The sequence below is a fragment of the Plecotus auritus genome, assembly GCF_963455305.1.
Source record: "Plecotus auritus genome assembly, chromosome: 7".
Taxonomy (NCBI): domain Eukaryota; kingdom Metazoa; phylum Chordata; class Mammalia; order Chiroptera; family Vespertilionidae; genus Plecotus; species Plecotus auritus.
Genome location: NC_137774.1, coordinates 170,467,733 through 170,487,495, shown reverse-complemented (window position 1 = coordinate 170,487,495; position 19,763 = coordinate 170,467,733). Strand labels below are relative to the sequence as shown.

The window sequence follows — 19,763 nt, the reverse complement described above, 5'->3', positions numbered from 1 at the left end:
CATGCTGCGTTTCAAAGAGTTTAAAGAAAGAAGGATGCAGCTGCCTTGTAACATCAGCACAGAGTAGTCAAACTGAGGTGTATATAGTAATTGGCTATAGACACGGGAAATTACTTTTGTTACATTTCTGTATATAGGACAAAAGTTGTGTAGACTCTACTCAAGGTCAGTTCAAGTTATCTGATTCTAAAATATTGTCTCTGGATTCTAGGCAGCCTTTGCAGTAGAATATGCCCTTTGTGTTACTGTTCAATCTATCCTTAGACTTGGCATTAACCTTCCATGAGAAACTTGCCATTGGCTCACAATCCCCCATCTGCCATGATCTATTCAAGTTGGGCAAGATATCCACTGCCAACAGGGCATTTAGGCTTCATCTCCAAGAAGAATGTTGGCCCTCCCACTAACTAACCCAGGGGTGGGCAAACTTTTTGACTCGAGGGCCACAATGGGTTCTTAAACTGGACCGGAGGGCCGGAACAAAAGCATGGATGGAGTGTTTGTGTGAACTAATATAAATTCAAAGTAAAAGAGCGGAGGGGAGAGCAAGAGAACCGGATAGAACAGCCGGATCTGGCCCGCGGGCCGTAGTTTGCCCAAGGCTGAACTAACCCCATTAAGAATAGTGGGTTTTTAAAGCATTGCTGTTTACTAGTATCTTGTGTGCTTGATATATATTCACTTTTAGAATGATTCTTCATGATTTAGCTCGTTTCCCTTAGAGAAGAGCAGGCTGCTCTCAAGACAAAAGAAAAAGGAGTCCTTTAAAAACACAAAGGGATATTCTACTTATTTGTTGAATTTTAGGTTTACAGAGAACCAGCAACCTGAAAACCAACCCTCTCCCCTCCTAATAACAGTATTCTAGCATGCCAAAAGTTAGGAAGTTTCCAGAATACTATCTAAAAGGCCAGGGGAGTTATTCTAGAAGAAATAAGAATATAGGCGCATTTACTTACTTCTTGGTTGCTGGACAAATTAGACAGATTAACAGATCAGAAATCCCTACATAATTTCAGGTTCTGGTATACAGGGAGAAAGGTAAATCTGCCAACTTGTTTTCTTGCTTCTTAAGGTGATGTATTAATACTACCTGAGAAACATTTAAGATCACAGGATCCAAAAAATTCCTGAAATATCTAGCCTACCTGTTTTGAAATTGTGAATACAGTTGCACAAATATTTTTAAGTTGCTGCAGAGTGAGTATGGGATGGACAAAGTGGCAGAAATGCATGTATCCTTGAGCTAAGTGCATTCTCCAGTTTCATAATGCTCATCATTCTCTCATTTTTTGGGGAATAGTATTGGGCCAAGTAAGTACATGCGAATCAATAAATGCATTTTTAAACTGAGGGATGGAAAAATTCTCAACAGCTACACATTACCCCCTGCTAAATGAAGCAGATTTGGGATTTTAATTGACGCACAATTGAAACAACTACCTTGAGAAATAAAGTATTCTGATGTACTGAAATATCTGTACAGTTCATTCACTGCAGAGATAAATGAGCACAGGCAGTTCCAGTTACAATAAAAAAAAACCCTACCACTTAATATCATACTTTTGCTTATAAAGTGTGAGACAGATTTTGTTGCACAAATTTTAACTATAAACCCAAGTTAATGTAATCAAAATTATACCTGTTGGAATCATGTAAGTCATAATTAATTGATCCTCCCTTCTACACAGGTCTAGACATCGACCTTAGAGACCATAAAGCAATCCAATCAGCAAATTTGGAAGAATAATTTGGGGATCCTTGTATCTAGTAGAGCTTTCAGGGGAATTTCACTCTTGTGTGATCCTCAACATTAAAACCCTACTAATCTACAGAAGCTTTCAGGAAGTCAGTTTCCATACGCCCTTTAGCAAGTCATTTAAGGGACTTCTACAAATAAAGTTAAAATGGATGATGGTGTTTCAGAGAACTAAGGTCAGAGTTCTTAGGAAATGAAGGTACAGCTCACTTGTCTTTCTTGTTTGTATAATCAAAGACCAGGAGGAAAGACCTCAAGTACCACCTTAATCTGTACAGATGTCAACAAGTTTATTCTGGGATTTAAAGAGCAACTTCAAAGATTTGCTAACATATATATTCCACTGAACTGCTTTCTTAAGTCATCTCTTCTAACTTTAAAATCTTTCTAGGGCAGTGGGAGGGGAAAAGAAAATTTGTACCCATTGCATACAAATAGGATATCTAAGAAAATTGTCCTGGTTATGTCATTAGACAACATTTTCAAAGGCACATATGTTGAATATTTCATTTCATCTCCACCCATTTGTATAAAAAAATAAATAAATGAGCTACAGAGATAGCATTAACCAATGACTTTGAGGAGCTTAGAACAATGTTATTTTTTTCCCTCAAACCCAACATGTTTTTTTTCACTTTTAATCTAGATATTATTCTACAAGATAGAAAAAGTAATTAGTGTCTCACATTTATATTAATATGAAGTAATATTCCACACAATATGCTGTTTCTTATGAATGTTATGCTGCTAGCCTGATAGACAAGTCAGTTTGGATATTTTAAAAGGAAGTACATGCATTAGTTAAACAAGTCATTAGTTCATATGGTGCCAAAGGAATTGCTGCTTCACAAAGGGCTTAACTTATTTGAAATGATAAATTTACATACTAGGACTATCTAGTTTTTCTGGTTTTGTAGACCATCAAGATGTGTACTGGATCTATATCTATGTCTTTTAAAATGTGTTATTCAAAAATCATCTCCAGCTGCAGACAGTTTTAGAGTGAATCCAAAGCTGGGTGACCCTCCACTCCTCCCATGTTAAATGAGTTTGTTTTAAGGTAATCTCACTTATTGTATTGTCTAATAATTGTGCTAAAAGCCTATTGATTATATTCTCTGTGTTTGTTTGTTTTTTAATTTCTCAGAGATTTGGCTAGAAATTGTGTTGAGTATGTGTCCTTTGCATTACCTTATTATTTACAAACCTGCCCAGCACTCAAAGTCACATGTATTACTACTTAACGGTCAAGGTTTGGCTTTAGGGCAAGAGGTTGGTCAAAGATCTGCTTTACCATGGGGACACTTTCCAGAATAAACAGGTGAATGAGGGTTTTCTTTTCCCAGGCCTGTTGAATGCATACCATCCCTAGAAGGTCTCATTACCTTTTTAAGATGAAAAATCACGGGGGTGTCACCTGGGTCTATTGTTCTAGAATGACACGAACAGGTAGAAATGGTTGTGCATGTATGTCACTTTGTTGGCATTCAACTGAGATCTCCTGGCCCACTGTGAGATATTCACATTCACACTGAACGACAAAAAGGCTTCTGGTTAGACTACATGGGAACGTCAACATCAATGACTCACTGTAAAGGAAGTTTCCTTGGGTCATAAAAAATGTAATATTTAAGCAAGATACTAGCTTCCAGAGCAATCTTGTCTGTTCTCTGAACCATTAATGACCTGAGGCAAAATTCTGTTCCTGCTAATTAATTGACACATAAATATTAAAGGAAAACATGGGATGGATATAAGTGATTAGATAGGGCTCCATTTGTAGTCTCTCTTGTGATCTCTACTATGGTCATTAAATAAAAGTAACTTGAGTTGGTCCTTGAAGTTTTAGACAGATCCACTCCACTGTGGCATCTGCTATTTTCTAGTCTTCTTATGTGGGCATTTTTAGCATCAGAGAATGCAATTCCATCATTTGTTTACTTAGCTGAACTCTATAGCCTTGTACAAGGACAAGTCTTCTTTGAAAGCCAATGTTAAATTCAGAATCCAAGCTTTATTAAAAAGACTCAATATGGCAGACAAGGAGGTTAAGATAAAGCCTCAAAAAGGTAATGATCAAGGCCTCCTACACTTCACAGAAGCCTTCAAGTGTAGCAACATTTGAAATTGAGAATGTGTCTATAGTTGTAATGTTTTATTAGCTAGCAATGTACTTCTTCATAAACTATAGAAGTGGATAATTAGTTACACCAAGGAAACTAGTGGGAGAAACACCATTAACAAGTTTTCTTAATTCTTCTAACCTAATCAAAGTTCTGCTTTTAGAGCTAATTATCAGAAGTGGGATGTGAATCAAGTATCTTTCTCGGGGTCACTCTCTCCAGGGTTGAGGTTCCCTACCTTAAATGCCATTCTACACATGCACTTCCATCTAAGAAATTCCCTTAAAGGAAAAACAAATGCCATGCCTTCTCACTCTAAAGAGTATGTCATTTATCCCACACTGCCTGGCCAAAGTGACTACACAAATAGTAAGTCATTGGCTACCGTACATTTCGCTCTGAAGTAATGCTATTAGAAAATTTTAAACACCTTCAAGTATTGATAGCCTTTTTTGTTGTTGTTGTTGTTCAGCGCATCGGGGTTTGGTAATCAATCTGCTCAAAGCCATTAATTTAGAGATTGGAAACAAAATTTGCCCCTGAATGCTAGTGATCAGCCTGCCAGCAAGTTAGTTCATGTAATCAACCTACATCCCTATTACGTGCCAGGCACTCATCCAGAACAAAATAAAGATCTATTTCCTTAGAGGGTTTACACTTCAGCAGGAGAATCACACACATGGGTTATAGTCTTTCAGAAGGTGATAAATGCTCAAAAAATAGCAAAGTGGATTGGGAGGGCAGGGTTGGGAATGGCTTGAACAGATTTCTTAGGAACACTGAAGGAATACTACATTTCTAAAAGTTAAATGGATTGAATATTCATTACAGACTAGGTGTGCTGCCAAGACTTTCTCAATTGACCCAATGGGGAAGGTATTATCAGCCCTACTTGACAGGAGTGGAAGCTCAAGAACAGTTCACCAGCCAATGAAAGCCACACAGGTCTAAGATCTTAACTTCTCTGCATTACAACAACACATGCCAAAGAAAGAATTAAGGTAGTTCTTCAGACAAGTGAAATGTGCATGACCCAGAAAATACATTTGCGAAGGAGTAATTGATAGCAATGCCTAAAGGATATTTATGTCAGTAAAAAGCAGAGTAAAAGGTTGAAGGGTGGGTCAGATGGGATTAGAGTGGTTTATAAAACGATATTTTGTCTAAATGGTACTGGGAAGACTTTGAGGTTTTGAGCAATGGTGTGGAGGTCGGGGTGGTGACAAATCCCAGTACAGAGCTATGGCATCAAAGAGTCAGATGGCTTTGTAGGAGGGTGGTTGCATCAATTTACTACTTTGAGTGATTCAACACTGCTGGTTTCTTTCATTTAAAAACTTGGCTACTCTTTTGGAAACAAAGCCTTTTAATGGAAAGGTTAAGGTCTAAAAATCTCAAATGTCAGAGTCAAGGTTATCCCATCATGCCAAGCTATGAGGCTCAGTGACCTTCAAACTTCAAATAAACAGTGTCCTAGAGGTGGCTCTAAAAATAGTTAAAGGCCAATACGTCTCATAACCGCCATTCTAAGGCCCATTCCATCCTAAAAACAGAATTTCCATTAGATCAGTTTGATAAAAACTTGATATAAATGAAATGATATTTGAAATACAAGCACCTAAAGGAACATCTTTTGTAAAAGGCAACTACTAACAAAAATAATCATGGCATTATAGATCCTTGCTTGAAACAAAATATATAGCATTTCCCCATTTTACAGATGTTTCCCTCCATAACTATTGAAAGACTAGAAAGATCAGAACCAAGAAATGATGACTAAGAAGGATGGAAGCAGGGAGAGAGACAGATGTCTGCTTCTCACACATTTAGAACAGTGACGTTAAAGTGACACGTGCCTTTATGTACTTTAAAAATCAAATTCCTTAGAGATATGTAACTTGTCAGCAATATTTAAATGTAAAGGTAAATCTATAGTCTAACTTGGGCTAAAGATAAACACATGAAGATGCTCTAGGTTCAGATACATGAAATTACATTCAAAGGCTAAGAGGGTCTCCACAGCAAACATATCTGAAAGCATACAGAATGCTGCCCACAGTAAGCTTTCTACTACCTTCCTAGACATCATTAATTGGTACTTACCTATCCAGAGTTGTTGAGAAAAGCTGTTGGTATATCAAAAAGTGAACAGTACATTTTGAATTAATGATAACTAGGATTTGGAAAAACCTCTCTCTCTTTTTAAAACCCTCTACCCAAGGAGATGTTTTTATTAATTATAGAGTGAGGAAGGGAGGGCGGAGGGGAGAGAGAGAGAGAGAGAGAGAGAGAGAGAGAGAGAGAGAGAGAGAGAGAGAGAGAGAGAAACATCAAGCAAATCCCCAAGCTAGGAGCCCTTATCAGAAATCGAACCCACAACCTGTTGATGTATGGGACAACTCCCCAACCAAGTGAGCCACCCAGCCAGGGCTGGAAAAAGTCTTTTATGCCAGGATTTTGAAAGTTGATCAGGGCATGGTCTACTGCTGGTTTCTAGACTGGTGTTCTTGGAACCACTGGCGTCTGTGCAGACAGTAATGAGCTGTCAACCTAATTGAAGCATTTTAAAAAGCCTAATGGACATCACATCTTTATCTACAATACAGCTGCACATGCAAAATTTAAAAAACACGTTTCTTTCACTTGGGCAGAGATTGTGTTAAGTCAACATGATAGCCTTAATTATCCAGTGTTGAGCCAAAGGTTTCATCTATTTTCTCAATTTTTATGAGCTCTTTAGTAAACAGTTTAGCGAATATTCTTAAATAGGAAAAACAGAAGGAGAATAAGGAGCTGTCCTTGGATGAAATATCAGGTTGAAAACTAGTCACCACTATTATTATTAGCCAAGTGATTATACCATCGGGACAGATGGACGTATGTGCTCTGATGGATACTCCACTGGTAGAAGTTAAACCAAGGACTTGAAAAGACCACACCATCTGGAGAATTTCAGTAACAGCTCATCTGCTTTTCTCAGGCCCTGAGCAGATATAAACTAGAGGAACATATGGATATTACTCATTATAAATAACCTTAAAGATTTTTTTAAAAGGATTCATAACTGTTTTACTTATACAACAGATGATAAGGCAAGCTCAAGTTTCCCATTCTGCTTACTCTATAATAAAAATGTACAAGTAACGTTACAAATGAGTAGCATGAGTCATACATTCACCTGACTACCTGGTTATTGTTTATTGAACACCTACTGTGTGCCAACCACTGTATTATGCTGGACATACAGTGACAAAATGGACATGGTCTTTGCTCTCAGGGGCTCATAGTACAGGCAGGGGAGAGGGAACAAGCAAGAAATAGTTACAACTAAGTGCTTTAGAGAAAATGTTTCTGATCAGGGTGGAACACTTCATTGCCATTAATAATGATTCATAAGAGCAAGATTAGTGCTTCATACTTCAAGGAATTTTAAATAAATTGCTTTGTTAGTATCAACCACAGAAAGATGCAAATTTTGTCTTAAGGGCTTAATTAGCCTCCTCAACAGTTTTAAAATGATGACATTTACTTGAAGCATTCCTTACAAGGGGGATATGCACATTTACTGTTTGTGAGTCTCCTATAACCATAATGTAATCTGGAGGAGTGTCTATGTGCTGGAGCCAGTGGGAGGGAGGAATCTTATGGTACATCAGGTCATGAAAGATACCCGTGATGCTCCCTGAAAAGTTACCTTAAAATGCGAAGTTTTGAATTAACACTGTTTTCATGAACATCAGAAGAAACACCATGTTCATTTGGCATTCAATTTTCACACTGCAGAAGGGCAAGCAATTCAGAGATGACCCAAACCTTTATATTCTAGAACCAAATGTGTTCTTAGGCATTTTGATTTGTTGATGCACTTACTTATGCATTCATTGGTTGATTCTTTTATGTGCCCCGACTGGGGATTGAACCCAGAACCTTGTTGTATCGGGACACCACTCTAACCAACTGAGCTCCCCAGCCAGGGCTCCTTGGGCATTTTGAATTGCCAGACTTTCTAAGAGTACAATTGTATCACTTTCAGATCAGGCCAAACTCCTGAATCACAGATTGAAATGAAGCAATATTATGAAAGCGTACTGGCCACCCCCTCCCATGGCCTGTTGTGGCTTTGGTTATCTAAGGAGCACTAGCTGGTTGCAAAAGATTTAGCAAGGTGATGTCAGGTAACTCTTGGTTAATGTGACCTTTCAAGAGAGATAGGACTTTATTATCCCCCTCATCAGTAAGCCCTCAACCAGTGTTGGCTGTGGGAGGTATAAAGAGTCCAAGTCAGGATATGGTTGCATCCAATGTTTCTATTAAAGAGTTCTTGTATAGAAAACAGAACATTTGTGTCTCCATATACTACCCGAAAACAGAACTACAGAAGTTATTTTGCATATGGATATACCTACAAAATCCACAGCAGTACTGTCTGTAGCCTACCTGGAAGTTAAGGCTCTATCTTAGACTGTTCACGCCTACTAAAACTGGCAAAACTTGGACTCACTATTCTCCATAATTACCCTTTGTTTTCATACCTTTCCTTCCTCCTCATCATTTTTTCCTCCATTCTAGCATTCCTCCCCAACCTGCCTCATTGCCACGCCAAGTTCCTGCTTCCAAACAAGCGATACTATCTTGTCCCTCACAATTAGCCAACTCATATTACAGTGTTATTTTGATATTTCCTAGACACATGCATAAGTATGTTTGAATATATTTAGAACACTTGAGGTAAAGAAAATATTTGTGGGGGAAAAAAATCTTTGTGGGATAAAGTCTTCCTTCTTCTCAAAAGGTTCAATGAGAATCAAGTGGTAAGAGACACCAGCTGTACCTGAACTACATTGATGGCTGAATTATTGCAGTGATGTCCTATCAGACATCCTGGCCTTCCTGACTCTCATTAACCGGGCACCATGTTCAATTCCAAGACTCACTGTCAACCAGAGATTCAAAGCCCTTCATAATTAGAATGCACAGTATAACAGTATATGTATCCACTTGTTCCCTGGGGAAGCTAATTTCTTCCTCATGGGACACACACACACACACACACCATGCTCTCTCATGTTGCCTTCCTATCCTGTAATACCTGTAATACTTACTGCCTTCACCTATTTGAATTCCTACCTGTCATTCAAAGTCCACTCAAGGTGTGCTGTTTTAGGGAAGTCTTCTCTGACTCTCACCAGCCCTACCATTTTCCTATAGTTACCATGACCTAGTGTTGCCCTCTGATTCATGTCCAAGTCTTTTCCCCACTCAGTGAAGTTTTGAGGTCAGGGAATCATTTGTCCTTCTTTTACAAGCCCCACACAGTCTGGTAAAGAGCAGTGCACTTGTAACAATAGGGGTGAAAACATATTTTCCATTTGATCCTTAATATTCAGTTAGGCAAAACTTTTCTCTACTTTGATTGCTGACTTCTCATGAAATACAGGTTTTTCTTCAACTGCTAAGAAATCTCCACTCAAACTCATCCTACCAATACAGCCAAATGAATTGATCTGAGTCAGCATTTTGTCTTTCTGATTTAACAAGGAGAGCTACTGCTTAGCAAATAAAAATCTAAGTTCTCGCCTGACATCCAAGGGTCAGTGTAATCCATGTCTCTTTCCTAAATGATACCACCTCTTATCTCTCTGCCACTCTTGGCCAAACTGGCTTGGAACACAGTCATTTGCAGCTCAGAGCCCAAGCTTCTAACCTCTAACCTATGTCACCTCCTCAAAGCCAGACTTACAATTCTTCAGACACACATTTGCTTATGTGCTTCTCCTTTGAATGCATGACCTCCACTATTCCTTTAAAGGCCAAGTCCATTATCACACTGATACTTGCTTTTTCCTCTGGACCCTACTCTGTATCACTTCATTATAATACAACCATATGCTAGCTGAGTAGTTGTCATTTTCTCAAAATTTCTCATAGGAAGCAATTGTTGACCTCTATGTGTCCACCAGCAGGTGTTAGGTAAATGTTTTCATCCAACTGTCAATAACAACCACTTTTAGTCATTGAGAACCTTAGGCCAACTGCATAAATCAGAAATCCCAAAGAACGAGTTATCAGGCAGTTAAGCATCTATGCATCAAGATGTCCTTCAGAAGACAGCTTGTACACTGAATAAAATACCATTTCAATTCAAGTACATGTATGTTTCTGAAAAGACTCAGCTATAGTTGCCCCTTGGTTCAGGCAGAAATCAATATTAAATCTTATAATCAACCAGCTAAGGAGGGAAGAGCCTGTTCTATCAGTTACAAAATTCGTTTTCTACTTCAAAAATGGGGTTGCATTTAAGATGTTAACTTTAGAGGCAAAGGTTAAAAACAAAACCCCAAATAAAAAATAATACCCCCTCTCCCCCAATATAGAGCTGAGACTTTTTTTTAAAGGACAGATATTTGAGCACCTACTATGTGTACCATTCTGACTTCTGGTCCTCTAATCTAGAGGTCAATTATACGTTTCCTGTCTCAACTAACATTGTGTCTCAAAGCCAAGCTGGTTCAGCATTCTTCATATGAGTACTCCAGCCCTCAGAAATAGATTCAAACATATATGGCTTATTTCTGCTGCACTAAATGGTAGCAAAAAGCATTTTAGCATCTGTACTACACATTACAGAAGATTATAACAGGTCTTGGTCCCCTAATAGGACACTTAAAATGTGAAAAATAAATGAGGCCACGTGGGTGAAATGCTTAGAACATCCAATATGGACACATTTAGTGAAGTTACTCTTCACTTTCCAGTTATTTGGGTGTGGTTTAACTCTAGACCTCAGGAGGACTCAACTGCCCTGCCCACATGAGATTCAAGTGGTACCTTTAGAGCTAACACTTGGGTGCCTGTGCTGATTTATAAACCATTGCCAAATTTTCCTGCTTGACCCTTACATTTAATAGTTTCAAGGTATGTAGGAGAGACGGTCTTCTAATTTTCAGCTTGAACGTGGTCATGTCTAGATTTTAACCTGCCTAAAGCTCACAAACAACAAGAACAAGAACATGTGTTGACATCAGCTTAGCTATTACATACAGACTTGTAGTTCTAGAGCAGGTACATTTCTGAAGAAGCAGCACATTATACTAATGGATAAAATAAAACTCAGATGTTATATCTCTTGTCTTAAATGGCTAAGCTGGGCTGTGAACACAATAATTTGTAGTTCAGAACCCAAGCTTTTAACCCCTAACCTACGAAGCCTTCTCAAAGCCAGACTTCCAATTCTCTCCTTCTAGATGTCCTTGTACTTTTCAGTCTAAGAGTATGATCTCTGCTAAGCATCAGTCTCTGATTAACATCAGTCATTCCTAGGACTGTTTTGCAAGGTGAGTGAGGCAACTAAGGGTCAGAGACCTTGAGAAGCTTGTCCAAGGAGTGGCAGGCCTATGTTTTACATTCTTTGCTTCACAGGATGTAGACTTTCTTCTCAATCTCTACTCACTGGAAGTTCCTCCATTGCCAACCTAGTACATACTTTACATAATAGAGACTTAATAAATATCCAGAACACCAAGATTCAAATCATACACATTCATGCTTGAATTCCAGCTCTACGACTTAATGATACTACCTTGGGCAAGCTGATATCTACTGATCTTACTACAGTTAAAAAAATGGAGATATCGTTTCTATCTTAAGTTATTTAAAGTGAAAGTCAAATGGGAGAATGGAACATTACTTCATAAACCATAAAACTCTATAAAAACCAAGTACAGTATATTCATTTACCATTATGGAGAGGCCTTCATCTGCATTCTGAGCATGGCATGAAAAACAAAATAAAAAATTTTATAGGTTAGAGAAAACCATCTGGTTCAAGGGTAATGGTCTAGTTTACTAGAATCTTTTTTTAAAGAAGTAACTGGGACAGTCTCCTAATAAATGGAGATTAATTATGCTCTTTAAAAACCCCAGAGAAGGGGAAAAGATTTGGAAAGGAGGTGATAATATAAAACTAAGGAGTACATCGATTTCCCTAGGATCAAGAAAGCAATAGTTGAGACAGCAGGAAAAACTCTCAAGGTCTGTGCTTTTCCATCTTTCTGCTCCCAAGACTCAGTTAAACCGAGCTCTATTTAAATGTTTTGCTTTATTATGTCCATGACTGTAGGAATTCAGATACTTCATTATACTTTCCATTAAACAACGCAATTATAAAGCAACTGAATTATGAAAGTTACTCTATCATCATGTGTTGCTCTTGTTGAAATACAGCTGGATGGACCCTAGCGCTAGAGTTTGGTTCAGTGGTTCTGGGGTGGAAACCAAGAATTTGCATTTTTAACAAGGTCCCAAGTGATGCTGATGTAGCTGGTCTGGGGACCACACTCTGAGAGCCACTGCCTTCCATGAGTTCTCTGGAGCTGTGAAATACACGCCACGCCTGCCAAGTGTCCAAAGTGGAAGTCTGAATTAATTTGATTGTTAAATGAGAACTTACAGCAGCAGTTCATCTGTCACCTAAAGATCTAAGTCCATTTCATTGTAATACTTTACATCACATTGCTAGGGAGAAATAGGATAGGGTTTTAGCCAGAGAAAACCTCACCCAAACTTCTTCCGAGTTGTACAGGGTTTCAAACCTAGATTTTCCAGGACTCTTACCTATGCTACCTGCTCCCTTTACTCTGTGGTTACTTAAAAACATCTGCGGAACAACCCTCATGCATTCTGCCTCTTGGCAACGGCCCTGCAGCTGAACACAATGGCCTTCCCCATTCACTCAGAATTCTTACCAGTGTATGGCAGTTAAAGGCTACTTGCCCTGAGTTAGACGTTATGGGAGCAGAGAAAAATTGCCAGATTGCTTCTATATTGAGGCAATAGCTTTTATGTTCCTTAAGTTTCATAAGTCTTAATGCTTTGCTAGCTTGATGATGTAACAAACAGCTAAGAGTTAGTCAATTAAGTAGTAGAGTTCAAATAAGTTTAAAAGATGAGGAAAGGGATGAGGTGGGCAGAGAGAAGATTCTACCTCACTTAATAAAAAAAATAAATAACTTCCATTTTTAGACCAGGAAGTGATTTGTTCAGATTTCGCTTACCCTAGAGTGTCCGGCTTCCTTCCAAGGTATGAGAAGGCTTTGGGAAAGGGAATAACCATGGCAACCTGCCCAGCTATGTGGCAATGATAGTATAGGGCCGCCTGCCTCAGAAGATATTTCATTTCTAGCCTAGTCACTCAGTTTAGCTCGGATGGTCCCTCCCTTCCCACTTCCTTTTGCTATAATGCTGACTTCAGGGGGAAGGACTGCCCCCTCCCACAGGGAGCCTGAGTGGGGTGAGACCAGAGAGGTCAGCTTGACCAAACCCCGCTGCAGGTTTCCAGGCAGAGAACAGAGAGTAACTCCCTGTCTGTTCTAGCGTGAGCACAGCAGACATGCTGGCTTTGTTAATAGTAAGTGCTTGAATGATTCACATCTTGCAGGTAGACAAGCGGTGTCCAGTTATGACAAAGATTCTCCATTCTGTCTTCAGTTCTCACAAAGATAACACAAGTCAGTTGTTCAAGGGGCAAAAACAGAAGAAAACATACATTTCTAAGTCAGATCGAATAAACTATTTTAAGCATGTTAGATGAAGTCTGCCCAACAAACCTAGGGGTAGGTACGATTATTTCCTCCAGATAAAGCTGAAGTACAGAGAGGTGGTGCCATTTACCCAAGGGCAGGTAAGCAGCAGTGGTGTGGCTGGGATTTGAACCAAGACCTTGGGAGGCAATGGGATTCCAGAACCCTCACTCCCAACGGCTCCCCGATTGGGCTAGGCGGGAGGCAGACACTGGCCTTTTGTGCACACTCAGCACCGTTTGTTTCCCTCATCAGAATTAGCATGTGTTTTGAAGAGGAGGAGACTTGATGACCTGCCTCCCTTCTGATTCACACAATCAATTGAGTCGGGAACTGTTCCCATGAGTTACGTTTCCCTGGTGCCGTTTCATCTGAATGGGATTTGGGCCTACTTCGACCAAGTCAGTGGCACGCTTCAACGTCAGAACTGCACAGCCGCACCAGGGAGAACTTTAAATGACCACATCCTGCCCCTCAGGTGTTCCGTGTCGCCAGTCTAGTTCTCATTCTGGTTCTGTTTGGGGGGTAGAAACCCGATGTGTTAGGTCAGTGACTGAAACCTCCCCAGCCAGTCGGCTTTCAGGCCTTTTTCCTGGGGGAGGAATGTTCTGAGGGCCACGAGGGCCACGGACACCCCAAGAGATAAGCCTGCAGCAGCCTTTTCAAGTAGTTCAGCATCTTAGCTTTGTCTTTAAGAAAAGTGTTAATTATTTTTAAAAATATATTCTTATTGATTTCAGAGAGGAGGGGAGAGGGAGAGAGAGATAGAAACATCAATGATGAGAGAGAATCATTGATTGGCTGCCTCCTGCATGGCCCCTACTTGGGACTGAGCCCACAACCCGGGCTTGTGCCCTTAACCGGAATCGAACCTGGGACCCTTCCGTCTGCAGGCTGACGCTCTATCCACTGAGCCAAACCAGGTAGGGCAAGAGCATTAATTAAATCCTCAAGTCAGGAGACACTGAGGAAGAGAAACTCAAGAAGCCTTCAAAACTATTCCAGATGAAAAATATTGGTGGTAGCGGGCTTAGGCTCACGGCACCTGAGGGTAGAATTAGGAATGAGCAGCTGTACCATGCTTGCTGGGCCACCAAGAGCCCATGTCTCCACAAAGCCTCCTGCCGGCCAGGAGCCACTCAGCAAGGCATTTGCTATCCTGCTCTCTTCATCTTCAGGTAACTGAGGCCCAGCCAAGCAGGCCAATACATCTCACCCCGAACCAGCTGACCAGCAGCTTCCAGAGGCCCCTGTCCCATGTTCAGTCCAACAAGTGTCTTGAAAAGCAATTCCCTTCAACCCAAACGAAGTGACTGAAATCCATTCAACCTTTTGAGCAAGGCAACGGATGAGCTTAATGCATAAGAATTTGGACTTTGAGTTGAATCTAAAACTATAGAAAGTCTTGAGTGGAAATGCAGACTCTGGATTGTCTTCAACTAAGTAGGCAAGGCTTTTAGCAAGTGCTGCGGCTGCCTTCGCTCCTTCTGGCCTCAGGTGAAGATCAACTGTGTCTAAGATCACGAGAATGGCAACTACGCATGTGTCACGGTTCCAAGTTGGAAGACGTTCTCTGCCATCTGCTTGTTCTGGTCATTCATTAAAATGTGGGAGGGGCTAGCTCAAGAAGAACTGGTTTCTGGGGAAGTCATCTAAGAAGGGATAGAGATGGCAGAGGGAAGGAGAGGGAGAAGTTTAAGTTATTCAACTACAACAGGAAAATAACCCAATCTGCTTTAGGAGAAAACGGATTAAGAATTTAGAAGAAGACATCTGTCCCAGAACCACACATTGGGAAACACCACTAGGTCTCCTTTGTGCTTGCTTTCTAGACCGTCCACGGTGCACACTGTGTTGTGTTGTGTGGATTGTTTACTGCCACACACCCAGCACTTCACCCAAAAGGTCCTTCCCCGAAGAGTAAAAAGACCTCAATGCCAAATACTCCTGAATTCTCAAGACAAACTTTCCTACAGTGTCCTCGAGGCTTATCTGCCTTCAGGGAGGGGGGGATGGAACCTGGGGTGCGTGGGCACCAGGCGCAGAGAAGAGCACCTCATCAAGGTCTGGCCGCTGGGGTAAGAGACCACGCAGGGAGCTGTCACGGAGCAAGGAGACGAGCCCTTTGGTGGCTGCAAGGCTCTCCCATCCCAGGTAGATCCTCCCTCCCCAACAGGGAGTAGATGCTCCAGTGTGGGGAGCCAAGTTCTAGCCTGTCAGGGAGGTCAATTATAAATCCCATCAAAGCCATTCCAGGAGCCTTATCAGATGTCTTGAAGGCATTTGTGTAACTTTCTTTCCTCAGCCATTCCTTCTGTTTGTGTTACTTCTGTCTTCTTACTTCTCCCCCACGCCCCTGCTTGGCCTGATTAGGGCCAGAAATTTTTTCATTAAGTCACTTTATAGTGCAATAACAACATTTACTATTCATGAAGTCGCCCCTCCATAATTTTTAAGTCTTTCCATGTGTCTGGAAGCTGATTTCTGCTCCGCTCATTTTACAGAGTGCCTCTCTTCCTTCCAAACACAAACTAAAGAGAAAGAGGAAAAGGTGGGGAGGGGGGTGGCTGGGGTGGAGATAACATCCAGATTCTTTAAGTGTTTTTAATCCAGTTAAATTTCCCTTTGGACTCCAACAGCTCCCTGCTGACACCGACCGGGGACCTGAATTCCAGGCTCAGAATTAAATCAAGAAGAAAGGATGGCAGAAACAAATAACAGAGTCAGCTCTATGCTAGGAAACCGCTATGCTGACTGGGGCTCCAAGACTTTAACCCATTCATTCCCCCCCCCCCCGCCCCCCTTTTCTAGAATTCTTACTTCATCTTTCCAGCCGGCCGTACAGCAAGCAGGCAAGCACCCTTTCCCCGCTCTGGGCTTTGTGGATTTAAAACAAGTCTGTTCAGTTTCTTGGGCAGATACTTGCTTCATGCGGTGTAAGACAAAGTTCACATTTTAATGCCACAAGTTGTCAGTCGCCAGGTCAAAGCTTCCCTGGGCACAGACCCGTCCCCAGCCTTTGTCACGGGGCAAAACGCCACAGCCTCGGAGGAGTCAGCGAGGCGCTCAGCAGCCACCCAGCGTCCCGCACAAGCACACACACACACACAAAAGGCAGGCGCGGGGGAAATGTCACCCGCCGGCCATCTGGAGCCCGGCCCGAAGGTGCACGCATTCCATGGAAGCATTCCTGGGATGTCAGGCCGCGCAGCCGCCGCCGCTTCCCCAAGTCCCCGTCTCAGTCCCGAGATGCCCCGCCGCCCCACGTCTGCACCCCACAGCGGACAAGCAGAGGAGGGAAGGAGGTCGCAAAAATGGAGCCCCAGGGGAGGAGGGTGGAAAGCTACTCACAGGCTGGCTAGCGCGTCTGCGGAGCGAGCATGACCGGCCCGCGCGAGCCTCCCCGGCAGCCGCGCCGCGCACCGGCGGCCGCGCTTAAATAGCCGCGGAGCCTGCGCGCCGCTCCCGGCGAGATATGGTTGTAATCAGATGCTGGCAGCCAGGGCTCCCGAGGAATGCGCCGGGATGTTTTTGCTGCCTGGGCTCGGTAACTCCCCCTCAACGTGTCTGCTGAGTCTTCCAAACTTAACTGTTTATTAACTCGAGTCGCGGCCGCGCCGACGACCCGGCGCGCTGGGCTCGGGGCCGCCAGCGGGGGGCGATCGCGGGGAGCGGAGCGCAGCGCGCGGGGCAGAGCGGGGCGCAGTCCTAGCCGCCACTCGCGGGGCGGGGGCGCGGGGGGAGCGAGGGCTGGGCAGGCTGGGCTGGGGCCCGGCGACCCGGGAGGGTGCAAATGAGGACAGTGAAGGGCAAGTCCGCAGGGAAGGGGTGGGACCCGACCTCCATCCCACCGATTCCTCCCTGGATCGCCGCTGGGAGCTGGGAGTGATGTGGCACACGGAGTCCTGGAACCCGTCGGGTCTCTTGTGGACAAAGGGCTGCCTTTAAGCCTGACTTTCCTGGCGAGAGGCAGTTCCCAGCTCAGACCTGCTGCTTTTCTGGCTGGACGTGCGCTTGCCTGCTTTAAAGGAACTGGGGTCTCTGCCATGGCAGATGGGGGTGCACTGACATGGTGGGAAATCCCTGTGTGCATTAATATATGTAAACCTCACTGTATTTGTGCATGGAATAGAACCCTGGATATACAGATATAAAAACAGTCCTCCTTGATGAAATCGACAGAAACAGACGTGTTCCTGTCTATATAACCCGTCGAAACAAGCTATATATCTGATATGCACTGATTATATGCGTGCACATCCATGTGTGGATGTATAACATGCCTTTATCTGTACTAATTTCCATAACGTTTCCCACACGCTATGAAAAATGGGAGACAGGAGAAATAAAACGTTAGAAACCATTGACGTGCCTGGCAGGAGAGGTACTCCAGGGCTCATCTTGGTGAACCTGGACCAGCTGGGAATTCATTTCCCCACGTGTTAAAAACACGGACACTTGCAAAACCTCCCCCGCAAGCTCTGGTGCTTTTTCAGGATTGTGAAATTATTCTCCTGAAGATCGTGTCTCTGTCCCTGCCCCCATTTTTAAGGTCGGAGAGAGTGTGCACTCAATAATGTGCAAAGGCCGCACTGTGAGCTGGATGGGAAGGGGTTAGTGATTCGAAGGAGTGAGCAACGACCAGTGCATTTGCATTTTGCCTCTGGAAACTGGGGGTTCAAATCGGGCTCCTGGGACACCAAGGATGTATTTTGTGGTCCAAGCCTGGCCCCGGCTGCGAAGCCACTGTGTAATTTGGGGGCAGCTCGCTGTGAGTGGCAGCCCCTGCGCTCAAGTAGGTCAGACTCGGATCAGCCAGGGTGCCCGGGGCACAGAGCAAGCCCAGCCTGGTGACAGGAGAGTACGGTCCCTCCTGGACTCTGCTGTCTGCCACCTGTCTGGTCCCCTCACACCTAGGGCGCCGGGCTGAGGAGGCTTTTACTGGCAGTTCCCAACATTCCTCTGAGGTAATTTGCTATTATTAAAAAAAAGAAAGAAAGAAAGGAAGGAAGAAAGGAAGAAAGAAAGAAAGAAAGAAAGAAAGAAAGAAAGAAAGAAAGAAAGAAAGAAAGAAAGAAAGACTGTGTGAATGGCAAGAGGTATGCACACTTTAGTCTTGGGATGGTATTTGTAACATGGATGCAGAGAACTTGCATTCTAGGACGTCCTAGGACATAGCACTTCAGTTTCCAGAGGGATGCCTCCCTTCTTAGGCTGAGCAGCTGAAGAAAGGATCGCCGATTTCAGGCAAATCGAGGCTTTTGACCATTAAAAACAAAAAAATAAAAACTGGCCGAAACCGGTTTGGCTCAGTGGATAGAGCGTCGGCCTGCGGATTGAAGGGTCCCAGGTTCGATTCTGGTCAAGGGCATGTACCTTGGTTGCGGGCACAACCCCAGTGGGAGGTGTGCAGGAGGCAGCTGATCGATGTTTCTCTCTCATCGATGTTTCTAGCTCTCTATCCCTCTCCCTTCCTCTCTGTAAAATATCAATAAAATATATTAAAAAAAATAAAAATAAAAAAAAATAAAAAATAAAAACTGGGTCTTTATGAACCCTCCATCTGTCCTGCTTTCTCAACTCTGAAGTGACCACCCCAACCTATTTTTTTGAATCATGAAACTCTTACCGAGAAATGTTAACTTATGTTTGCTCTACCCCACCAAGTGGAAAGGATTTGTCTGAGAAGCCAGCGGCCGAAAGTGATTTCATCTGCAAGGAGCTGTAGTTTGAAGAAAAGACTTGGATGGAAACAGCTCACATAGGAGCAGCGGGCTCACACGTACAGCTTCAAATGGACAGCTCTGTCGTTTCTCGCAGAAACCTGAAGAGTTGACAGCGGAGAACTCCATTTGAAGTGTATTTTTATTCTCTAAGGCGCTGATATTGCTTCTGGCAGTACTTCAGTGTCCTGCTCATACGAGGAAAAAAAAAGAAAGAAAGAAAGAAAGAAAATCAATTTAACCCTTCTTATCCCTGGTGGGAGGAACACAGTTCTCTGTTCCATCCAAGCTGCTTGCCTTCCCGTAGGTCTCGCATGAACATCCTTGCGGCTGGAGAATCACAGCCAAACCCACCCAGACGCTAACCCTGCCTGCACCGCGGCCTTTTCTTAGCGCCCCCGAAGTGAAGGGTTGGGAAATCAAGGTGAGGGAAACTCAAGGCGATGCTTAAAACCCTGGTCCTTGCACGGCTTCCCCCGTGCACAGAACCTGCCTGGGAGGGAGAAGGAAAAAAAACAACAAAATAAAACTGATGACTGCATTCCCAGCAGGAAAGGGGTAGTTAATCCCGTGATGGCTT

At 42.8% G+C, this 19,763-nt stretch overlaps 1 protein-coding gene across 5 annotated transcripts in view; it reads right to left on the bottom strand.

The window, feature by feature from the left end:
- The window catches only part of DAB2 (DAB adaptor protein 2), a 47,077-nt gene extending 30,081 nt beyond the window's left edge, over window positions 1–16,996 (bottom strand). For 4 of the 5 annotated variants that reach the window (XM_080677943.1, XM_080677940.1, XM_080677941.1 and 1 more), the window contains exon 1: window positions 16,812–16,996. Coding sequence is in view for 1 of the 5 variants with exons in the window: in XM_080677939.1 (XP_080534065.1) it covers window positions 11,620–11,622 (3 nt within the window). In the remaining 4 variants the exon portion in view is untranslated. Of the gene's footprint in view, window positions 1–11,619; window positions 11,647–16,811 lie in introns of all 5 variants that reach the window. The other variant, XM_080677939.1, reaches the window with a different exon arrangement.
- Window positions 16,997–19,763: the final 2,767 nt, after the last annotated feature.